This window comes from Myotis nattereri, assembly GCF_964212035.1.
Source record: "Myotis nattereri genome assembly, chromosome: 3".
Taxonomy (NCBI): Eukaryota; Metazoa; Chordata; class Mammalia; order Chiroptera; family Vespertilionidae; genus Myotis; species Myotis nattereri.
Window position 1 is genome coordinate 209440588 of NC_138077.1, and position 24557 is coordinate 209465144.

General features: G+C 41.2%; 1 protein-coding gene across 1 annotated transcript in view; it reads right to left on the reverse strand.

The window, feature by feature from the left end:
- Nucleotides 1-24557, reverse strand: part of VPS13D (vacuolar protein sorting 13 homolog D) — a 221701-nt gene that overhangs the window by 89003 nt on the left and 108141 nt on the right. The window contains exons 51-61 of the mRNA XM_081085636.1: nucleotides 24011-24141; nucleotides 23608-23783; nucleotides 18709-18832; nucleotides 17683-17918; nucleotides 13821-13929; nucleotides 12987-13150; nucleotides 10503-10611; nucleotides 8009-8188; nucleotides 7328-7444; nucleotides 6456-6605; nucleotides 1569-1718 (exon numbers count right to left, since the gene is read on the reverse strand). Coding sequence (XP_080941762.1) covers nucleotides 1569-1718; nucleotides 6456-6605; nucleotides 7328-7444; nucleotides 8009-8188; nucleotides 10503-10611; nucleotides 12987-13150; nucleotides 13821-13929; nucleotides 17683-17918; nucleotides 18709-18832; nucleotides 23608-23783; nucleotides 24011-24141 — 1646 coding nt within the window. The remainder of the gene's footprint in view (nucleotides 1-1568; nucleotides 1719-6455; nucleotides 6606-7327; nucleotides 7445-8008; nucleotides 8189-10502; nucleotides 10612-12986; nucleotides 13151-13820; nucleotides 13930-17682; nucleotides 17919-18708; nucleotides 18833-23607; nucleotides 23784-24010; nucleotides 24142-24557) is intronic.

Below are 24557 nucleotides of genomic sequence, written 5' to 3' on the forward strand. Positions count from 1 at the left end.
TACCCGTTGGAGCATCTGCTCCCTGGTGGTCAGTGCACATCATAATGACTGTTCAACTGGTTGACTGTCTGCCCCCTGGTGGTCAGTGCATGTCATAGCGAGTGGTTGAGCGGCCTTAGCATATCATTAGCATATTATGCTTTGATTGGTTGAACCGACAGCCGGACACTTAGCATATTAGGCTTTCATTATATAGGATAAACTTGCTTAATTAGACCTGCTTTCTGATTTAGCTAAACTTTTTCCAGCCCAATGAAACACCCCAATTTCTCTTTCGGGTAATTGTCAGCAACACAGCAGTAAATACCAACACGAAGCAGATTAGTATTGTAGATCACTCAGGGAGAACAAAAGGAAAAATATTTAACTGCAGCAGTGTTTGATTATATTCTGCACTGTGAGAAAACCTGAAGTCATTTTCAAGGTCCACCATTTCTTACTTCTATTCAGTCAGGTCAAGTTTCTAAGCTTTCTAAATCTCTGTTTTCTGGCTAATCAAAAGAAAATAGGATTCCACCAAGTCTCCTATTTACCTACTCGAGGACTTCTGAAAGGATCAAATGAGATGAGGCACAGGAAAACGCTTCAGACATTTGGTTACAGAGTGAAATGTTTCCACCTGGCTATAAAGCAAGTCATGTTCCTAAGCTGACGAAACTGCAAGGAGGCTGGTCGCTAGGGAGAGGAAGCCGGGAGTTGCTACATGATGTCATTACCCAGACGGTCGGACACCTAGCATATTAGCCTTTTGTAAATATAGATTGCCAAAGTATTTCTGGCTCATCTCTCTCTACATTGTTACAATTAGCCCCAAATTCCACGTTTAGACAATTCACCGCTTGATTGTTTGGTTCTGAGGGCACCTGGGTCTCCTTAGTCAGCATGACACTTTCAGATGCACTGCAGTGGGTAAACTTCACGGTGCTGAGCTCACATGGCTGGCAGCTAGTTTAAGGAGCAGCAAGTGTGGGCTAATGGATGTGAGGCCTGGCCTCATCACACCAGTGACAAAGGACCAGAACTATAGGAAGCAACCTCTTTGTCAGCTCCTACTTTTCCAGGACTTGCTGCCATATAGCCTGCTTATGCATGCAGATTCTCCAGGAAAGAAAGTTTATTTCTGAAGGGTCCACTTTTAGCAAACAGTTTGGCAGCTTCCAAAGGAGGATGTCAGTCTCAAGGTCAGACCCCTCCTGCCCCTTTTCCAATAGTATTCTAATAGAATAGGATTCTATTAGAAATCCTATTCTAATAGAATAGGATTATTCTCTTTTAATAATACATCTGGATCACGCCTGGGTCCCGATCAGTCTAGAAGACACTATGCTTTCCCACCAAGACTTCACGGACTCTGGCCCCCAATGGAGTCAGAGCTACCACAGGCCCGGTCAGCACACACACAATTGAGAACACAGTGCTAAGAGGAATTCCTGTCAATTCCTTTCCACGGTTTAATAAGCCACTGTGCCTTCACCCCACAGGACTATTTCCGTCCACACCCTGCTCTGCTGCTCAGACACTTGGCTGTGAGAGAACAAACCCGGCACAGCTCAACCCCACCAGCCTACCTTGTAGATGTTGGTCAGCGCACTCTTACTGGGGAACTTCACCGCATTCACCTGCACGGCAGGGCCTGTCTCAATGACCTCATTCTCATTGCTCAGGGGCGTCACGTAGAGCATGAAGGGCTGAGTGGTACCAATGAGCTGATTGTCCACCTAGGACATGAAAAGGCAAAATAAAACAAAAACAGCCAAGTGGCTCGGTTCTCATTTTTACCTTTGACTGGGGTCTCACTAAATATGCAGGCCGCTCAGGAAGTACCCTTGCCATTTGACTCTGTCTAAACAGCAGCTGTAAAAATATAGTCTCATTGAAGACCCACAATAATAGCATTTCAAGCTTGGTGAAGGCTGGAGAGGAGGATCTCAGGAATGGTGTTACAAAGAGAATTGTCTTGATAGCATCACAACAAAACTGGAAAAAATAGTCAAAATCTAGTATTTCAGAACTCTGAAAGTTAAAGGTCTGCAACTATCCAGGGATCACTTATTCGAGAAAATTAGCTAAAACTCGAGAACAGCAGCTCTGTGGCTTTTTCACTTGTCACTCCCATTCGTCCTCCCCAGGTCCACAGAGGCCTCAGAAACTAACAGCCCTGCAACCACGGTGAACACACAGGGGCCTGGCAGGCCGAGGAGGGGCCATGACGGGCTTGCAGCTCCCCCGAAAGCTCCATTCCCAGAGAGACGTCAATTTTTTTACTTGACTGGCACCTCCACTTTCCTGATATTGGTAATTTGTGCCTTCTCTTTTTAGTCCTGGCTGCACTGATCTCAGAGAACCAGCTTTTTATTTCATTTTTTTCTACTGTAGTTGCTGGTTTCTACTTCATTAATTTCTGCTGAGATCTTTATTATTTCCCTTCATCTGCTTATTTTGGGTTTGTTGTTGGAGATGTTTAGCAGCATTCCACAAATTCTGATATGTTGTGTTTTCATTCTCATTCAGTTCAAAATATTTTCTAATTTCTACTTTGATTTGCTCTTTGATCTATGGGTTATTTGGAAGTCTACTATTTAGTTTCCAAATATTTTGGGGATTTTCCTAACTCTTTTTCCATTATATCTACTTTAATTCCATTGTGATCAAAGAGCATACTGGGTGTGACTTAAATCCTTCTGAATTTGTTGAGAATCGTTTTATGGTCCAGAATGTGTTCCATCTTGGAAATGTTCATGTGCACTTGAGAAGAACATGTGTCCAGCTGTTGCTGGGTGGAGTGTTCTATAAATATCCATTAGGCCTAGTGGGTTGGTTGGTAGTGCTGTTCAAATCTAGTATATCTTTCATGATTTTCTGCTTATTTGTTCTACCAAATCTTCAGAGAGTGGCAATGAAATATTCTACTATAATTGTGTATTTGTCTATATTCTTCTTTCAGATTTTTTTTTCTTCGTACATTTTAAAGTTCTGTCTACATATTCAGGAATGTTATGCCCTCTTGATTAACTGTCTCTTTTATCATTAGGAAATTACCTTTCTAACCCCTAGTAATGTTCTTTGCTCTGTAAATTATTTTGTCTGATATAACCTAGCCATTCCCACTTTCTTATGACAAATGTTAGCATCGTATATCTTTGTCCATTATTTTGTTTTTAACCTATTTGTGTCTTTAATTTTAATGTGTGTGTTTTTGTAGGCAGTATATAATTGGGTTGTGCTTTTTAATCTAACCTGTAACTTTTGTCTTTTAATTGGAGGTGTTTATAGCATGTACATTTAATTAACTGATACCGTTAGGTTTGAATGAGTCAACCATCTTCCTGCTCTTTTCTGAGTTTTCCTCTTTTGTGTGCCTTTTCTTGGATTAATCAAGTACTTTTTATGATTCCGTTTTATCTCCTTTGTTAGATTAAGTGTAACTCTTTTGGTGGTTGCTTTAAGGTTTGTGGTATTCATCTTTAACAGCCTACATTCAAATGACATCATAATACTTCATGTATAAAAAAATTACAATAATATAGTTCCATTTCCCCCCTTCCAGACAGTATGCTATTATTGCCATTCATTTTACTCTAATGTATTATAGATCCCAAAATATAGCGATAATTATTTTTGTCTAAACGAGTTGATTACCTCTTACAGAGATTTAAATAGAAAATTATTGTATGCATTTACCCCCGTAGTTATCATCATTTCAGGTACTCTTCCTTCCTTTGTGTAGATCCAGATTTCTATCTCGTACCATTTCCTTCTGCCTGAATGATGCCCTTTAACATTGTCTATAGTGCAGATCTGCTGGTAATGAGTTCTTTTAGCTTTTGTTTGTGTAAAAACATCTTTCTTTCACCCTTATTTTTTGAAAGGTATACTTGCTGGACATAGAATTCTAGGTTGACCATGTTGTAAACAGACGTATTGTCATCCAGGCTTTGTTGTCCATTTATCGAGCACAGAGAGAATAGATTGAGTATATTATTAAGGGCCCAAGGATTTTCAGATGGTAAATAAGAATTGGCTTCAACTTAAATTCACCAGCTACATTAGCCCTTAACAAGAGAGCCAGGCTGTCGTCTGAATCCAGGCACTGATTTATCCTCTGTGCTATGAAAGTCCAAGGAGGTGTTCTTCCAGTAGAAGGCTGTTTCATCTGCACTGAAAACCTGTTGTTCAGTGTAACCACTTTCAATTACTAGCTTAGCTACATCTTCTGGATAACTTGCTGCAGCTTCTACATCAGCACTTGCTGCTTCCCCTTGTATTTCTCTGTGATGGAAATGGCTTCTTTCCTTAAAACTCATAAACAACCTCTGCTAGCTTCACACTTTTCTTCTGCAGCTTCCTCACCTCTTTCAGCCTTCAGAGAGCTGGAAAAAGTTGGGTCGTTGCTCTGGCTTAAGGGAATATTGTGGTTTGCTTTTTCTATCCCCATCATTAAAACTTTTTCCATATCAGCACAAGGCTGTTTTGCTTTCTTATCATTCATATGTTCACTGGAGTAGCACTTTTAATTTCCTTCAGGACCTTTTTCTTTGCATTCACAACTGGCTAACTGGTGCAAGAGGCCTAGCTTTCTGTCTGTCTTGGTTTTTGACATACTTTCCTCACTAAGCTTAACCATTTCTAGTATTTGATTTAAAGTGAAAGACATGCAACTCTTCCTTTCACTTGAACACTTACAGGCCATTATAGAGTTATTAATTGGCCTAGTTTCAAGTTGTGTCTAAGTGAGTAGGCAGAATAAGGAAAGGGAGATGAGGAAATGGCCATTTGGTTGAATAGTCAGAATACACACAAGATTTATTAATGAAGTATGCATTCTTATATGGGAGTGGTTCATGGTACCCCCAAACCACTACAATAGTAACATCAAAGATCACTGATCACAGATCATCATAACAAATGTAATAATATTGAAAAATACTGGACTATTAATGAGAATTATCAAAATGTGACAAAGAGACACAAAGTGAGCAAATGCTATTAAAAAATGGCACCAATAGACACTTAATGCAGGGTTGCCACAAACCTTCAATTGGTAAACTCAGTATCTGTGAAACATAATAAAGTGCAATAAAAGAGATATGTCTATTTTCTATTTAAATTCAGACAGTTTCTATTGCTACATCTTCAAGCTCACTAATCTTTTGTTCTACAATGTGTCATCTGCTATTAATCAAATCCAGTGTACTTTTCATTTCATTTTAATCTGTAGAAGTTTGAGTTTTTTATATCTTCCATGTTTCTACTTAACTTTTTCAACATGTAGAATACAGTTATCCTAATAGTTTTAATGTCCTCTGAAAATTCTAACATCTGTGTTAGCTCTGGGTCCATTTCGACTGATTATTCTGTATACATACTGTGTTTTCCTGCCCCTTTGCACACCTGGTACTTTTTGATAGGATGCCAGATACTGTGAATTTTACTTTGGCTGCTGAATATTTTTGTTTTCCATTACATCTTGAGCTTTGTTCAGGGTGCAGTTAAGTTACTTGGAAACAAATCTATCCTTTCAGACCTTCCTTCTATGATTTGTTAGGTAGGTCTGGAGCAGTGCTCAGGCTAGGGCTAATCATAGCTCAGCATGGAAGCAAGACTTGCGGGAGGACTCTTCCCAGCATCCAGCCTGGCTGGGAGGAAGCAGCACCATCTCCAGCTGGGGAGCAGCAGGTGCTATCCCGGAGATCCTTTCGGATGGTCCGGATGGCAGTTTCCTCACACGCATCACTGATCTGTCCTCTGCTGAATACTCGTAGGGCCCCTCTGTAGAGCTCCCATGTTTTCTTTCTGTGAAGCACGTTCCTGCCAGGTATGCTGTCCTCTGAAGTCTAGCTGCCTCAGTGCTAGGACTCCAGCTCTGTTTGTTCAACTCATCCATTCTAGTTCCCCCTCCCCTCCCAGTGCCACGGCCAGGAAACTTTCCCAGTAAGCTGAGCAACTGCAGGGCTCACCTCTTTTGTTTCCCACCTCTCACACTGTTGTCTGATGTCCAGTGTCTTGGACCTGTTGTCTCTTTGTTTTATCTGGATTTGGGGGTTGATTCACATAGGAGAGTAAATCTGGTTCCTGTCACTACATGTTGGCCAGAAGCACAAGTCCAGTTCCCTTGTTTTTCTTCCTATGATGAACTTCAATTCCTCATGGTTAGATGATTTCCTGTTGTTTCTAATATTGGCAAGATGGGAGCCCTGGGTGCCTCCATGCTACATTGACTAAGTTATCTAAGTTACTGTTAGACTAGCTACTATATTCAGAATTCTGCTATATAGAAAAATTAATGACACAAATGTAGGTAGAAACAATTACTTTCATAGAATGACTTTTTGAAGGCCACAACAAGATACTTTGCCGAAGCACTGAAGTGTTTAGAACACCAAACACTGGATCTGGTTGGGTGTTCAGCAAGAACACAAGAAGATTAACAAGTTCTAAACTGTCCTGCCCCTTACCTGTACATCCTGTATGCTGAGCTCAAGCATATGACTGGTTGCCAACTGTGTATAGTGCACATTGATTCCTGTAAGACTTGCAAAGACCAGTTCTTCTGGGACTTTATTAATTAAGGACAACCCGATTCCACCTTCTAACTTCACAAGCACCTGAAAGGAAACCAAAATATGGCATACTGGCCGTTTAAAACAGAGGGATTTCATCCCTGAGCAGATGAGAACCACTTACTTAGTCACATTATTCACCTTGATGCCTTTAAGTCCCATCACCTCCCTACCCCCCAGAACTCTAGTCTGATATGATAATGCCTCTATCAGAGTACTGATGACATTCTGCATTTATTTTAAGAGAATAATTATTTATAATATTTTCCCTATTTGGGATGCAAGCTCTTTATAAGTTATTCACTGAACTAGCATAACATCCAATACAATGCTTTATATATAGATATTTGATTTTTAAAGGTCACTGAAAAGAGTGTGCTTTTTCGTGTTCATCTCATGCTCCTTTTCAAATATTTTACTTCCTTCCCAATACCCAAACAGAGAGAGGGGAAGGGAGATATCAGAATCAACTGGGGCAAAAAAAAAAAAAGGTCTATCTTATTTATTCTCCACCTTCATTCCTGTCTAAATCAAGTAGTTTAGCTTTGTTCACTGTCATCTTAATTTAGCAACATTGTCACAGTCTTTAGCTGTCATTTAACTAAATACTCACACATTCGAGTTGTGATAACATTGAACACTGAAGCAACACCTATATTTAGAGTTCACAGAGGGCAGAAAGAAAAGAGGAGGCTTAAACTGAGAGCGCCCGGAGCAAAATTCTAACCAAATTTCTGATAAGTGAATTTGCAATACTTAAAACTTACTTCTAATTCCTGCTCTGTGCCTGGGTTCTTTAATTTCTGTAGCTCTTGTTCAGTAACAGGAAGTTCATCCACTTCATATGATGAACGGTCACTTTTCCGTTGGGAGAAATCCGTTATCTGAGGTCAAACAAAACAGTGTACTAAGAAGGCTTACATTTACACAGCGAAACCCATTCCATATAGATTGTGTCGGTCAAAACTCGCTGTATGGTCAATAATCCTATGGAAGTTAATGGTTTCCAAAGCACTGCTAAGGTAAGATTTATGTAACAGTGAAACAAACCTGTTCCCCGTCTACACGGCAAAGGCCAAGCTGTAGACCTGAGACCCGCTTCTAGCGGGGCTGGCATCTGTAGTGATCTAGAATTACAGCTCAAGTCAAAATACGCAAACCTCAATTCACCTTTGTCTAAAATAAGGAGGTTTTTTAAAGAGGTATTATGAATTATGATGACTATCTCAGGTTACATTGCATTATCTTCAATTATTATACTAATACTTTATTTTCTATATCATCTTATATTTACTTATTCTTTCATTCTTCTAACAACTTTGTGAGGTTGGTCTTATCCTCACTTGATAAATGAAGACACTGTATCTTTATAAATATTTGTTGAATGACTAACCATTAGGGTCGGGTACTAGGATTCTTTCATGTCAGTTTTTAAGATAAATTATCACCTGCAGTGCTCTAGTTGGTCCATCTGGGATGACTCTGATAGATAAAATTCCAGAACCAGGCCTCAGTTTTTGGTTAATAAACTGCTGTTCAGGTGGAACTGGCCCCAAAATCTCCATGGAAGTGTCAGGACCAAGAACGACTTCAGCTCCATCAAACAAACCAGAAAGCCCTCCTTTGGCCTAAACGACACAGGAAAGATGTGTAAGAAAAAACGAAAGTAAAGGCATTGACTCTGACAATTTAATGTGTCATTTGAAACAAGTTATCAAATTTAAATCTTTTGAAGGGTTACGGTCAATGTACAGTAAAGCATTACCTATTTTTTTCAACATTATAGATGATATAAAACAGTAGAATTACTTGGGCAAGATGAAAAGTTATGCTCTATGACTTTAGGGAATTCTGAGTAAGAGAGTACCATGAATAGAGTATTTTGGTTTAGTAATAACTTCTAATCATTAAAAACGGCTTTTTAAAAAAGAACCAAAAGCCCTGTTTCTCTGAGTAGTCTCATTAGGGTTGCTTAAAAATCTGATATAATCTGAAAATGAAGGAATTATCACTATCACTCAGCTTTCCAGTAAGAAGCACATTCTAGAGTTGAAAACCTCCCCAAACAGGTCTATGACTGAACAATCAACCCAAAGAGTCAAAAGATGGTGCCTCTTCTGAAACAGGAGGCTGGGAACGTCGTCTGATCCTCAGTTACTCAGGCCTTTGCAGAAAAGGACTGTACCTCCTGCTATATGCGCCAAATGAAACGGAAGTCTACAGGATGATGCCTATGGCAGAGCAAACACAGGGCTGGAGAAGACAATGGCTAGTCTCTATATCCCCTTTGTTAATATTTAAACACTGAGCAATGAAAAGGATACTTTGAACTGGGTTTATAGGACAGATTTCAACATGGAGAAAGCTTTCATGACTGTTGTAAGTTTAGAAAGAAAGTCATACACAGCTTTATAAAGGCAGTGTCATAAAACATCAAAATGCCTATAATAAACTTTATTCTGAATAATATGATTGAAACAAGCTATTTCCCTACTCAAAACACATTCTGCTCAGCTGAACACTATTACAGGGTCATTCACAACCGGAGAAATGATACCATAGATTCAAGAAACAAACAACACCCGACCAGCGTGGCTCAGTAGTTGAGCGTTGACCTATGAACCAGGAGGTCACGGTTCAATTCCTGATCAGGACACATGCTCGGGTTGAAGGATCAATGATTCTCTCTCATCATTGATGTTTCTATCTCTCGCTCCCTCTCCCTTTCTCTCTGAAATCAATAAAAAGATATTTTAAAAAAAGAAACAACAAACACCAAAAAAGATTTTTTTGGGGGGGGAAATGCTCTAAGAGAATCACAATTACAAGGGCTTTAGAAACAAACGAGAAGTAAATTCAGGATCAGACTCAGAATCCAACCATTATAACATGCCCCCTTTTGCCTCTAGAAGTCTGAATTGTATTGCTAATTGAAAATCACAAATCCATTCCAGATGTGCGCTTCATATAAGTAAGCAGCTTGCCTTTGATGAAAAAAGCTAAGGGCAATAGAGATAAAGAAAATAAATCTCAGCAAATAGCACTCAGAGGCTCCTTGCAGTTTTGCTCGCTGCCCTGGAGAACCGCCTCCCATTACGAAGGACAGCCTGGTTTCCACCAGCAACAACACACTAAGAGTTCCCCAGCCAGGGCCTACTGTGTTCGTGTTAACCTCTGGGGTAAAACCCCAGGCAGAGGCAGATCTGCACGCACAGTCACACATGCTGTTCTGCTAATGTCCAAACCCCCGAGACACCTTCCTATCTCAGATCCATGGTCTCACTGCCGGCCTGAAGCCTGAGGGAAGAAAATCCAACTCCCGGTAATTTTCCAAATGTATTTGCTTATAAAGAACTTGGGAGTTCATCATGGGCAGACTGGCTGACTAGAACACAGGGGAAACTGACCACAGCAATCTTCACCCTGACATTTGCTACAACAATTAAATGCTATTTGGGCAACTCTAAGAATGCAGAAATAAACAGAATCAAGAGCCCATGATGACTACTCACCGTCTCTGAGAACACTTTACCAAGCACTCCTGCAGCTATTATATTAACCTCACAGGCCTCAAACCAATCCACCTCACTTAGCGGTGGGCTTTTTCAGTAGACATTTTTCTTTCCTTCTTCTTAAAATTACGTTAAGTAATTTATGCCAAAGAAAAAAATCCAAATAAGCCAATAAAAAAAATCCCATCACCTTGGAGGCAACCATTCCTCACATATTTCTTATATATCACCTTCAAGAACATTTTCCATATAAATACACACAGGTGCACAACAAAAGTTCCCTGACTTTCCCGATAAAATGAGACAATACATATTTGCTCTGTAATTAGTTCTCTCCATTGAACATGTAATGTATCTCCTCACTGAGACCTTGTTTCAAAGAAGGCTGAACCGCTGTTCCTCACCACCAAGGATGTCAAAACTTACAGACCTGGACCACCAGCCCGTGTAACCCGCAGGTCAGTTTTCCTTCACGGAAACTCCAGGTCTGGGTTGTGCTTCTCCTGCGATCAGGCTTCCTGAGCATCAGCGGCTCATACCTGGGATAAAGGGAAATGCAGTGAGTCCTGAGTCACACAGTTCAAGCCTGAAGGAAATACTAGGACCACGGTTTTATTCTTCATCCTTCCAATATCCTCTTCCCTTAAAGTCTAATGGGCAGTTAGCTTGAACCCTATGGCAGCTGGTATCTCCTAATGAGGAAAGGGGAATAAAACAAAATGGAAAGCAACAAAAGGGTCATGGAGTAACAGTAATACTTTAAGGATTCATTTTATCTACACTATTAAAGAGAAAGATGCAAATTGACCATCCCTCTGCAACACCCACCAGCCAATCAGGAGTGAATATGTAAATTAACCTGACAAAGATGGCGGGTTAATTTGCATCCGCAGGCGCCTAGCAGCTGGGGTGGTTGCTTGCGCACACGCGCCAGTGCCAAGAGGCCTGGGCCCTGGGGACAGGTGTCCTTGGTACCCAGGCCGCTCTAAGCCTGTAGGCCCGCGTGTAGCTGCCAAGCAGCCAGGGGTGGGGTGGGAACATCCCTGGGATCCAGGCACTCCAAGCCAGCGCATGCGCAAGCGGCTGGGGGCAGGGCGGGAACGTCCCCCACAGCGAGCGAGCAGCCAGCAGGGTCCTGCTTGCTCCTGGCCGTGGCAGTAAAGGGCAAGCAGTCCCCCACAGGGCCCCCACAGAGAGCAGACACCAGGGCCCTGCTTGCCCCTGCGGCAGCGAGTCAGAGAGCAGACACCAGGGCCCTGCTTGCTTCTGGCCCTGGTGGCGAAGGGCAAGCAGGCCCCCACAGAGACCAGACATGAGGGCCTGCAGTGGCATCAAGCAGGCAAGTCCGCAGAGAGCAGCGAACCACGGGGAGCAGGCCTAAGCCGTCAGTAGGATATCCCCTGAGGGCTCCCAGATTGGAGAGTGCAGGTCAGGCTGAGGGACCCACCCATCATTTATATAAAACTAGAGGCCCGGTGCATGAAATTCGTGCACTGGGTGGGTGTCCCTCAGCCCAGCCTGCCCCCTCTCACAGTCTGGGAGCCCTCAGGGGATGTCCTACTGATGGCTTAGGACCCCCCGCTCCCCACAGGGAGCAGGGGGGGCCTAAGCCACAGTCTGGCTGCAGTGGCTCAGAGTACACCCCGCTGGGTGGGTCCGCGGGTCTGCTGGGGGCCTTGGTCCTGCTGTGGCGCAGCTTGGGGCATGCCCCCTGGGCAGGTCTGCTGGGGGCCTTGGTCCTGCCGTGGCGCAGCTCGGAGCATGCCTCCCTGGGCGGGTCCGTAGGTCCACTGGGGGTCTTGCTCCTAGGGCAGGCGGCATGGTGTTCCTGCCCACAAACCCCCGGCGGGAGTGGCCTCGGAGTTGGGCAGCACCACTCACCCGCCAGGGGCCTTGCTCCCAGGGCAGGAAGGCTCCCAGGGCAGGCAGCGTGGCGTGCCTGCCCGCGAACCCCCAGCAGGAGTGGCCTTGGAGCTGGGTGGCACCGCACTCCCGCCAGGGGCCTTGCTCCCAGGGCAGGCTGTGCGGCGTGCCTGCCCGCAAACCCCCAGCAGGAGTGGCCTCGGAGCTGAGCAGCGCCAGGGCTGGGTGGGCTCTGAGCTGCGCTGCAGTGGCTCGGAGCCCGCCCCCAGCCCTGGTGGTGCTGGGTGTCCACTGGGGTGGGGGGGCGTGCTCTGAGCTGGTCGTGATGCAGCCTCCTGAGCTGGTAGTGATGTCCAGCCTAATTTGCATATTTCTCTCTTATTATATAGGATATTTATTATTTACTTATACAATAATATAGGTTCTTGCATTCTCACAAGGACTAGCTATCATGCAGTATGAGAAGGGTTGTCAAACACATTTTAAAATATTTTCAGTAGTCTTTGTTCTGTTTTATTTCCAAATACATTTATTTATAGTGGGTTTCAACTTATAAGTCATCTGAAATCATTCTGGAAGAAAATAAGGTATTACCTGAAAACAAATACACTGACTTCACAGAAACACTAAGACACAGCAAATAAAGGAATTTATTCAAAGCTAAAGAGCTGATTTGAACCCAAGGAGTTAGCCACAACTCCTCGATTGTTCTCTAAATAATTTGTTTCTGCTTTCAAAAGAGTTAGCATAATTTTTTAAAGATCTTTAAAAAGAAACTGTTCACTTCTAGGGGGTAATGATGAATGGAAGTCTGGGTGAAAGAAACATTCACTTTTTATAATATATCATTATTGTTTGAATTTTAAACATCTCCATAGCTTAAAAAAATAAAATAAAGGCCCAATGCTCATATTTGGGAACATAAGAGGTTTCTGTCACTGAAGAAAACAACAAATATAAAAAGACAAATTCCTACTTCATTTACAGACTCGCTTTTTGGTATAGAATTCATCGAAGTGAATTTGAAAGCAATGAACTTGAATAATATTACCTGTTGTCAGTTACAGCTGCTAGCCCAGCAATATCTAAGATGGCAGAGCCCTCAGTGGAGCGGGCTGCTGAGGGCTTGTTGGGGTTGTGAGGCACTGACGAGCCCTCATGGGCCAGCATGCCGGTCCCGGTCATCCTCCACAGCTGAGAACGCTTCCCTGGTTCCTGTGGGCAGACCAGAAAGAGCGGTCATGTGCAGCCACAGCTCCGTGTAAGGGAGAAGTTCTCAGGTAGGAACTACACTAAGAGACATCTGCACACCACATAAAGGCTTAAATTCAAGCTTTCATAGTTTTAATCCCTAGTCACTTAAAGTGACTTCTGCAACTCTGTTCTGAAACTTCTTTTATTTTGAAGGTTGAACTATTTATTACCAGTTCTTCTGTCATTTGTAATATTTCTAGCCAAATTTTACTGTCTTTATATCTAGGTCTATTAGCATAAACATTTCCCTAAATTGACTTGAAAATAATGTTAGCATAAAAAGGGGAAAAACTGTCAATTTGATAACTTTTGCATTCTGTTTAGGAATAAGTAGATTAGGGGAGTATTACAACAGAAAAACAGAGTAATGAAAATGATATCACAGATTTGAAAAAAACAAACAGAAGTAAGTTTTCCAAAAAGGGCATCAAAGATGGGAAGGTGCTTGGGACTCCTGGCGCAGATGTCACGGGACAGAGGGAAGAAATAAACCAGATCAAGGCCTTGAGCAAGTCACTCAGCCTAAGTCTCCTCTTCCTCCGCTTAAAATGAGGGGCTGGACCAGAAGAACCGAGTTTCTTCCAGCGTTAACAATCTTTTATTCTAAACTCCAAATTCTAAGCTCTCTTACCTTCTTCTTTAAAATGACTCTCTGTGTCTTTGGCGAGACATCTAAGACGAGCTCTGCACAGGTAACGGCCTTGTTGGAAGCCACAGGCCTTCCTGTTCCCTCCTGTAAACTAGAATTTTTAAAAATTACATATATATAACTCACACATACGTATATACTCACACATGTATTTAAGTGCTCATAAGCAAACACCTAAAACCTCCAGTGCACGTCACTGGAGGCAATTCTCTTTCTTATTTTCTGTTTCTAATGATTTATCATAAAACTAGAGGCCCGATGCACGAAATTCGTGCAAGGGGCTCGGCCCTCACAGTCCCGGCTGCCTCAGTCCTTGCAGCCCCGGCTTCATCCAGAAAGTCGTCTCTTTAAATCATAGAAGAAAAAGTGACTCGAGTTGCAGAAAGATCAAGGTTGTGTTGTTTTCCTGTACAATTTAAGATTCATTTGTCAGAAGACATACTCTGATATTTCCCCTCTCCTAATAATTTTAGTGGCTTAAAATTCAGATATAATTTTAGTGACTTAAAATTCAGGATAACTATATATCTTTGGAGGCCAAAAAACTAAGCCAGACATTCCAAGGGTCCAAGAATTAGCGCTACTCCTTGCCAGGCAGCACACCAGCGTCACAGAATCCCCAAGTCTGGGCAAGAAATCAGAAGTCCCTCTGGGAGGAAAGGAAAAAAGGGCTCACACTCACCTTCATGCAATTCAATCGTGTGACATTTCTCTGTGGCTCAGGAATCCTAAGCTTTATGGAATATTGCAGCCTACCTACACTTTAGGGTATTTCGATGAATGTATTTAGATTATTCTCTTGTTCCCATTAATCTTTTTTTTAAAATTCTTTTATCGTTTAAGGTATTACATATTATCCCCCATTGCCCCCCTCCCCCCATTAAGGTTTATCATAAAAAAAGGGACTGATAAATTCAAAGTTAAAAACTAGTTTTCGTGGCATCAAAAGCACAAGTAACCAAAAAATAGGTAAGTTAGATTTCAACAAAATTAAGAACTTTTGCCCTTCAAGGAACACCATCAAGAAAGTAAAATGCTGGGAGGGGCAGGTGCAGGGTGGAAGGGGTCAAAGGGGAAAAATAAAACAACGTGGACATCTGTAATACTTTCAACCCTAAAGATAAGTTTTTTAAAAAGCAAAATGATAATCCACAAATAGGAGAAGATATTTGCTAATAATATATCTGGTATAGTATGTGTATCCTTATTATGTAAGGAATGGCTAAATTTAAGAATTATAAGGCAAAAGTCAAAATTTTAAATGAGCAAAGGCTTGAATAGACATTTTCCCCAAGATATACAAATAAATGGCCAATAAGCACATGAAAAGATCCTCAGCATCATTAGCAAAAAGGAAACGCATACCAAACCACAATGAGATACCGTTCTACACCAGGAGGATGGCTACAATCAAAACAACAAAAAATAACCAGTTGCTTCGGATGAGGAGGAACTGGAACCATTGTACTTAGCTGGTGGGAATGTACAATGGTTTGGCTCCTGTGGAAAACAGTATAACAGGTCCTCAAAAAGTTCCACACAGAATTACCCTAGAACCCAGCAATTCCCCTCCTAGGTGTACATTCAAAAATTTGAAAAACAAATCCTTAAACACAAGAACAGGCATGTGGATCGTGGCGGCACTGTTCACAATAGCCAAAAGGTAAGATAACATAGTATCTATCCATCAGTGAGCGAGTGGATAAACGAAATGCTGTATGTCCACATGATGGACTATCACTGAGCCATAATAGGAATGAAGTACTGCTACAGCGAACCTGAAAACGTTATGCTAAGTGAGAGCCACCACACACAAGAGATCACACATCCTTCCTATGTAATAAAGAGCTAATATGCTAATTATACCGGATCCTATATAATAAAGAGCTAATATGCTAATTATACCAGATGGCAGAACAACCGTCTGGAGACCTACCAGACGACCTTCTGGATGAAGCCGGGGCTGCAAGGACTGAGGCAGCCGGGACTGCGAGGGCCGAGCCCCTTGCACAGATTTCGTGCATCAGGCCTCTAGTTTTATGATAAATCATTAGAAACAGAAAATAGACTGGTGATTGCCAGGGGCTGGGAGAAGAGGGTAATAGGGAGCAACTACTTAATGGCACTGGGGCTTCTTGATGAAAAGCTGTTGGAACTAGATAGAGGCTGGCTGCACAACATCATAAAGGTACTAAAATGCCACTCAACTGTTCACTGTAAAATTGTTGCTTTTATGCTATGTGACTTTCACCACAATTTAACATACAAAACTAGCTTCTTCCCCATCATTAGCTCTCTTCAAAAATGCAAAGAAATAGAATCTGATATGCTCCAGAAGATGGTTCAGCCCTTAGCACACCAAGATCCTCTTTTCATCTGCTCCAGAGCTGTTCAACCCATAGTCCTCCATTAGGATTCTTCAGTTAAAGAGCTTAGTCACGGCGGGAACTTAACATAAGAACATTAAGGGAAAAACATGATTGGCAACCAGATTAAGAACTGGTTTTTCGGGCACTAAAACTGTAAGCGTGTCACACTGTTGTCTTAATCTTTAAAAAGAAACAAACAAACATGTCTGACTGAACTATAACGAGATAAGCATCCTGCACCATCACTACCAAAGAGAACTGCAACCAACGAAGGAAAGTAGCTAAGCCAAGATGCCCTTCCGTCCATTCCCAGTGACATTTGGGCTCTAGGAGGGTGAGAGCACTACCACAGACCTGGAGATTCTTCATGGGCCTCAGGCACATAAATATGCAAAATTATTCAGAACATTTCGGAAAGGGCTATGACTTTACATGTCCCGTTGATCCAATGGTGTATATTTGCAATGCTGAAGATTCAGCGATTTTAACCTGTTTCTTCACAGATAAACTTTAAAATTGGTCCTGTAACCAGCACATAACAATAAAATTTACAGGTTGGTGCAATGATGTTTTGAAAGCCCAATGTTTTGAATCTCTATGTGCCAATCTACATACCATTCTAACAGGGGAACTAGAATAAACTCTCTGTTCTTCACCTCAGTTTTTTAAATACAACTAGCCAGGCGTCAGAGAAGACTATAATCCTAAGGCAATTAGAACTACTTCCAAGGTAAGCTACTTTGCTTGGCTTTAGGTGAATATTAAGATAGACCCTGAAGTGTCTGTCTAATTAGTATTCTCAATGGAAGAGGGAGGTAAAAATGATGATTTGAATAATTATGATGAAAATCAGTCAGTTTCAAAAGAGGAAAGAAATAAAACAAACTTAAAAATAGCAGCAATAAGTTTTAAAAATACATAAAAATAATACCTTAAAGAGTAATTTAGGATACTATAAGAATAACATCTTATGGAGGAGTTATTAAATACTAGGATGAATTATTGGGGAGATCTTTTGAAAGAAAAGACTCTTGCCTCTTTGGATAAAGTTTAAACTAGGCAGAAGACAGGGTTTAGACCAGTGGTTCTCAACCTTCCTAATGCCGCGACCCTTTAATGCAGTTCCTCATGTTGTGGTGACCCCAATTTCATTGTTACAAATTGAACATAATTAAAGCATAGTGATGAATCACAAAAACAATATGTAATTATATATGTGTTTTCCGATGGTCTTAGGCAACCCCTGTGAAAGGGTCGTTCAACCCCCAAAGGGGTCGCGACCCACAGGTTGAGAACCGCTGGTTTAGACTCAAGACTTCTCAAGATCTCAAGACAGATCTTGAGCCTAGGATCTGGCAAAGAATGAAAGGAATCTTCCTTTATCCTTCGGCCTCCTAAGAACTGCTTAGAGTTTAAAACCAGTTAATAATCAGAGTGTTCTGCTTTATAAGGATAATACTTTAACCCAGAATTACCCGGAGAACGTGTATGTAGCAGCAATGTAAATGAAATTTTCATAATAAAGCTGTCGGTTATCCTGGAAATCATTCATGTTGCAATTGATCTCAGAGGAGCCTGCCCCTTTAACAGTCAGAGTGATAAACGGTGGCAGGGCGGGTTCATCCCAGGCGTAATCCAAGGAGGTCATGGGCTTCACTTCAGTTCGGAGCCTGGGCTCAGCTACACCGTGCTGAGTAAAGACAACCGGGACCTACAGCGATGGCAAGAGGAACAGGGCTGTCACTCAGATTGGTGTTATTGCAACATGACTTAGCACTTCCTAGGTTTAAGTTCCAGATCCTTCCCAAATGAATCCTACTACACACACCACAACCACACGTGAGGTTCATCATCTTGCCTCTTGACTTTCTAATCACCTTCCAAATTATAAAAAGCCCACCAATGAAATGACACAGGCAATCGCCTGTTGGACAAAGGGCTTTTAGAAGCTTTGCAGCAAGTACCAAGGGAAGCAATTCTCCCCTTTCAGTGGCATCTCTGCCACCCTCACCCTTGTGATATACTCTAAACACAGAAAAGCACAAAAATGTTTGAATTTAGCTACAGAAAGTCACATTCTAAGACACTGTCATTCAAAGGCATAATTTAAAATAGATCTAATGGTTTCCAATTTGGCTTTATTTGTAAGATTTATAAAAATGCTCACTGCAACTGAGCAACGGTATAGCTGCCCCTTCCCACTGTCATTAGACAGCCTGACTCGCTCCTCTCTCCGTGTGGAATGTCCACAGGGCCACCATGTTGACCCAACAATCTAGTCACATAAGCACTGGCGACTGACAAGTCACTTCTGGGTATGGCTGCCCAGCAAGCAAAATAACCAGCAGAAACCACCTCTTAAGGGTGAGGATTTATAGGTTGTCCAGCCACAGAGATTCCTGTATGGCTTCTTTTAAACCCACGTTTAAAATGCATTTCATTATCTTAAGGGCAGTACATACTCGACCCTCTTCAAACTGGCTCTAAACTCCACTTGATACCTTAGAAAAGTTGTCAATTCGGAAAGGAGGGGGCAGCTGGTCTGTGTCACTAAAGGAGATCCTGTAGGTAGCTCCTCGGAGTGTAATTTCCACGCGCAGGAAGAAGCATTTTCCCAAGGTATCTCTGCAGAAAAAGGAAACAAAAGAGGCTGCATAAAATGGAGAGAACCAGTCAGTTCACTTTCCGCTCATACTTCTCACGATCACAGTACTGCTTAGACACCAATCCATGCTGCTGTGTGTTCTTTGATCACATTAAAAAGGTAGGAATTGACAGTATAATCACACAATGAAAAAGAACTTATTCAAGCAATGTTTGAATAGCATGTTGTAACTGGGCAGCAAGATCTACAAATTTTACTTAGGGGTTTGTTTGGGATAATGGTGTCAGTGTAGCAAATGAGTAAATGTTGGTTGAATAGAATTATTGATACTAGAGTACTTTTGACATGGACACAGAGCAATTTCATATGGTTCAAACTAATATATTGATGTTACTGATCACCAGGGTTCTCGCTATAGGACAAAGGCAGGTGAGGAAGAATCCTCTGTAATGGAGGTACCACTATGTGATCATAATTTTTATATATTTTTATGTGTGCACGTATGTGTGCATATTTAAATAAAGACGTATCACTGTAGAGAATGAAAAACTGTTCTTTACAGAAGACTATCATCAGTTAATAAATGTCGAGGAAATGAGAGAATCAGAAAATCACCATTTTGCAACCACCAATGTAATAATTGATTCAGATAAGAACCATCCAACCATTGAGTGAAAGGATTTTAGGAAACAATATACACACAGTCTCAAATTATCCCCAAATGGATTTTTTTGTTTACAAAGAAGAAAAGGTAATCTGTAAGAAAAACCTGTTAGACACCAGCTTAACCGAGCAATGATGCAATTTAGCAACATCAGTAATGGGGCAACAGCTGTCACAGCCCAGGCCTCCAGATGTGACGCAACAGGAAACATACAATACCATGGATGTATTCTTACCAAAAAGGGTTTACCCAAGTCTATGTTAGGAAACTATCAGGAAAATCCAGGAAATAGGACATTCTACAAGAAACTGGCTTGACCTCTTTAAAAATGTCAATGTCAATAAAGACAAAAAAGGAAAAGTGACCATTTAGATGAAAGGAGATGAGCTAAATGGGTCAAATAAAACTCATGATCCTTGACTGAATCCTAGACCAGGAGGAAGGGGTTCCCATGAAGGACATTTAAAGAACTATTTATTAGAAAACAAATCAATATTAAATTTATTCAGTGTGTAATATTAGTATATTTATTTAGAAAAACGTCCTTGTCTTTAGGTGATGAGTGAAGTTTTTACGGCTGAATTACCATGATGATTTCAATTTACTTTCAAATGGTTCAGAAAAAAAATGTATGTATGTGTATGGAGAGAGATCAAGAACACAGCAAAATGATGAAATGTAATAAATCCAGGAAAAAGATGTAGGGATCTTCATTGTACAACTCATAAGTTCTCTGTAGGTTGAAGCTGTTTCCAAGTGACATGGTGGGGAAAGTGGGGAAAACAGCTGGCATTTCGTCTATGCTCAGTACTTCAGGACGTCATTTCAAAAGAGTTAACAAAGGTACAGAGTCCTTTCCGCCCCACACCTGGTACTTACTTTCCTTTTTCCTTTTTTTAAACGTAATCAGGAGTAGCTGTTTTATATAATCTCAAATTGGCTTCCCCTTCTAACACAATAGATCTGGACAGCCTCCTCCTCAGAGGTACATTCTCCAACAGTGGCGTTAGCTGCAGAACATCTCCTTTTCCCCACCCCTCTGCAGACCCCAGTGACATCTTGTGAGAAACACATGATATTGACAAAGAGTTCTGATTGAAGAAGGGATGAGGGCACTGGAGACCTGACCACTTGGCTCCCTGGGCCTCTAAAGTCACCAGCTTAGACCCCCAACTACTCTTAGGAACAGAGCCTGAAAACCACTAACCAGATGTAATTAATTCTACTAAGGGCTATTGACAAAATGAAGGAAAACAGAGCTCGCTCGCTCCCCCCCCCCCGCCCCCCTTCTCTCGCTGTCTCTCTTTCTCACCTGTGCCTGTCCTCTCTAGCTCATGCGCCGCCCCCCTCCCCCATCTTTCTGGAGCACTCCAGCACCTTTCCCCCTCTCTCCCTCTCCTAAGCTCCACGGGCCCCTTCTTTTTCCCCTGTAACTTATTTCCTGAGCCCACACAGCCCAGCTGGCTCACTTTTTCTAACTGTGGCTTTCTAAATAAACTTTCACTTGTATTAGTGGGGGAGAGAGGGAATGAAAGAAAATAAAACCTCAGATAATGCATTTTTTAAAAGTCAACTATAGGTACTGCTGTATATCATCTATTATTTTTCTGTTCCCTTACAATGGTGTTCTCAATGAAGAACTAGCCATAACTATAAAAGATTAAGTTTTGCTTATAAATGTGTTGAAAAAGCACTGATTTCGGTGTCTTCAGCTTCAAAAGCATTTGATAAAAGAAACTGAGGAGGACACAAACAAATGGAAAGGCATCCATTGAAAGACTTAATATTGTTAAAAGATCAATGCTACCCAAAGTGGATTTACAGATTTAATGCCATCCCTATCAAAATCCCAAGTCCCCCCCACCCCCCAAAACAAAACATTTCATCCTAAAATTTAGATGGAATCCCAAGGGACTCCAAATAGCCAAAATAATCTTGAAAAAGAACAAAGTTGGAGGTCTCACACTTCCTGATTTTAAAACTTACTATAAAGCTACTAATCAAAACAGTGTGATACTGGCATAAAGACAGACATATGGACGAAAGAGGCAGAAAGCCTTGAAATAAATCCTCACATACAGAGTCAAATAATTTTTGACAATGGTGCCAAGACCATCCCATGGAGAAGGGAGAATCTTTTTAACAAATTCTGAGATAACTGGATAGCCAGAAACAAAAAAGTAGTGTTGAAATTTTACCTTACACCATCTATATATATATATAAAAGGCTAATATGGAAAGTGTCCCCTCAGGAGTTCGATTGGGAGACTGGGAGTTCAATCGCTCACTATGACCACCAGGGGGTGGCGTGGAACGAAGGAAGGCCCCAGCTGGCAGCCGGAAGGCCCCGATCAGCCCTGATTGCCGGCCAGGCCTAGGGACCCTACCTGTGCACGAATTTTGTGCACCAGGCCTCTGGTATACAAATATCAACTCAAAATGGATCAAAGACCTAAATATAAGGGCTAAAACTATAGAGCACTCAGAAGAAAACACAGGGTAAAGCTTCATGACACTGGATTTCTTGGCTATAACACCAAAAGCAGAGATAATAAAAGTTAAAATAGATAATTTGGACTACATCAAAATTAAAAACTTCTATACAAAACACAATCAACCGAGTAAAAAATGGGCGAAAACATATGCAAATCATATATCTCAAAAGGGGGTTAATATCCAGAATATACAAAAGATTTCTGTAACTCAACAACAAAAAAACAAACCCAATTCAAAAACAGGCAGGAGCTCCAGTGGCGCAATCGGTTAGCGCGTGGTACTTGTACAAAATAGGCAGTACAAATGGCCAGCAAGCACATGAAAAGAAGCTTAATATCACTAATCATTAGGGAAATGTGAATCAAAACCACAATGAGATGTGACCTCACCCATCAGGTTGACTACTATCAAAAAAGCACAAAATAAAAAGTGCTAGCGAAGATGTGGAGAAATTGGCTACGCATAGTTGGCTGAAATGTAAAATGGTGGAGCTGCTATAGGAAAACAGTATGGCAATTCCTCAAAAAAATAAAATTGGAATGACCACATAAAGCAATAATTCTACTCTGAGTATAGACCCAAAAGAATCAAAAGCAGGGACTCAAAGAGATATTTATACACCCATGTTCAGAGCAGCACTATTCACAACAGCCAAAAGACAGAATGCACCCCAAGTTTCCCTCAACAAATCAATGGATAAGCAAAATGTGCTATATTCATACAATGGAATATTATTCAGCTTAAAGGAAATTCTGACACATGTGATAATGCAGATGAACCTTGAGAACATTATGCTAAGGGAAATAAGCCAGTCACAAAAATTCAAATACTGTATGCTTCCACTTATCTGAGATACCTAGGGTAGTCAAATTCAGAAAAAACAGAGCAGGGGCTGGAGAAGGGGAAATGAGAAGTTGTTTGATGGGTATAGAGTTTCAGTTTTGCAAGATAAAAAGAGTTCGGAGATTGGTGGCACAACTATATGAATGTACTTCACACTAGTGAACTTAAAAATGATTGAAGTGGTAAATTTTATGTACCTGAAGCCCACAAAACAATCTCTGGGCCTTTGCGTTATCTTTCTCACATGGTATGTGTATCTTACCACTATTTTTTTTAAAAACTTAGAATACTTTTAAAAAAAGCATTTGATGAAAGCAGAAGGAAGAGTCATCCTGGGCTAGATGAGGCTAAACTTGGTTGATTTTTCTTAACAAGGACCTGAATGTCACTGGGTTTGGCAAAGAAGGGCAGGTAATTACTGAAACAGCATCAAACGAAAGAAGATTTAGTAAAAACATTTATAATCAGTGTTAATGTCGAAATGCAGAGTTTTCAAACGTGCTACCCCTTCAACTTGACACCTAAGACCACACCAGTTGCACCATGGTCAAAACTGCTGACATTCCCTTTAACTCACCCCAACAAAAAGTTCACTCATACATACCTGGTCTTTGCAAGTTTTAAGAACTTTGTCTGAGCCAGAAACATGTGCGTCCATTTCATGAAGAGTAGTATTACTACTTACTATTTATAGCTTTATAAATATTTAAAATTTATATGGTATTTATAGCTTACTATTTAATGCACCTCAAACAAAGCTACTTTTTGTCTAAATGTAGTCTCTGAACTTACCTCATGTTGATGTGGAAAGAATTATTCTTGTTGACCTCAAAGCCTCCAGACCAAATACAATTGGGAACATCCATTAATCTGACACACAACAGCTGATCATAGTCATTCCGAGGCCAATGGAACACCACACTGGAACCAGGAAGGGTAGAAATGTAACCTTCGGGATTGGCTGTTCCCTAAAACACACAGAATCACTGGCTTTGGTCAACAAGTCAAGTCAAGACAGTAAATGTTCACTAAGTACCTTCTCTGAGCCTGGTCCTCTACCAGAAGCTATTTAGGGTACCAAAGGCAGGAAATGGTTACATCGCGGAACTTACAGCGTTGAAGGGGAGATAAGCCATGACATTAAAACTCCCTGTGCTATTAAACACTAGTAATTCTTCAAAAGTAAACTGCTTACCTGTCCCCTGGCAAATTCCCTCTGTGCGAATGCAAGCTTGTGAGATGATTTATTATCTAACAGGTAACGGGGGGCAAAGATGACCATACACGTGTCAATATATCGACCTCGGCCTTTCTTGACATCAATACCTACAAATAACAAAAACCACTGCCATGAATTAATCAGAAAAAAAGATAATCCATGGTCTGACAAAAATAAATAGCCTTCACAATTACTTTGTTTCTCTAAGAAAACAATTATATCACTCAAAGAGGCTGTCAAGCCTTCCAAGAATGGAATGAAAACAGCAAGCACACTCGAAGTATTATTCTTTATTCCCACTAAGGCCTTAAAAAGTCTCAGTGGCAGTATCGATACCCCCATAACTCCTAGCTTCTTCATAAAGTGTGTATCATAATAACAGCAACTAAAAAACACAGGTGTTCAGTAATAGATACCTTTGGTTTCCATTTATGAAGCTGACTACATTTCTGCTCACATCTGGGACACAAAATTCTCACTAGAGAATTGCCCCTTTTACAGGATACAGTAGAAATTTCAGATT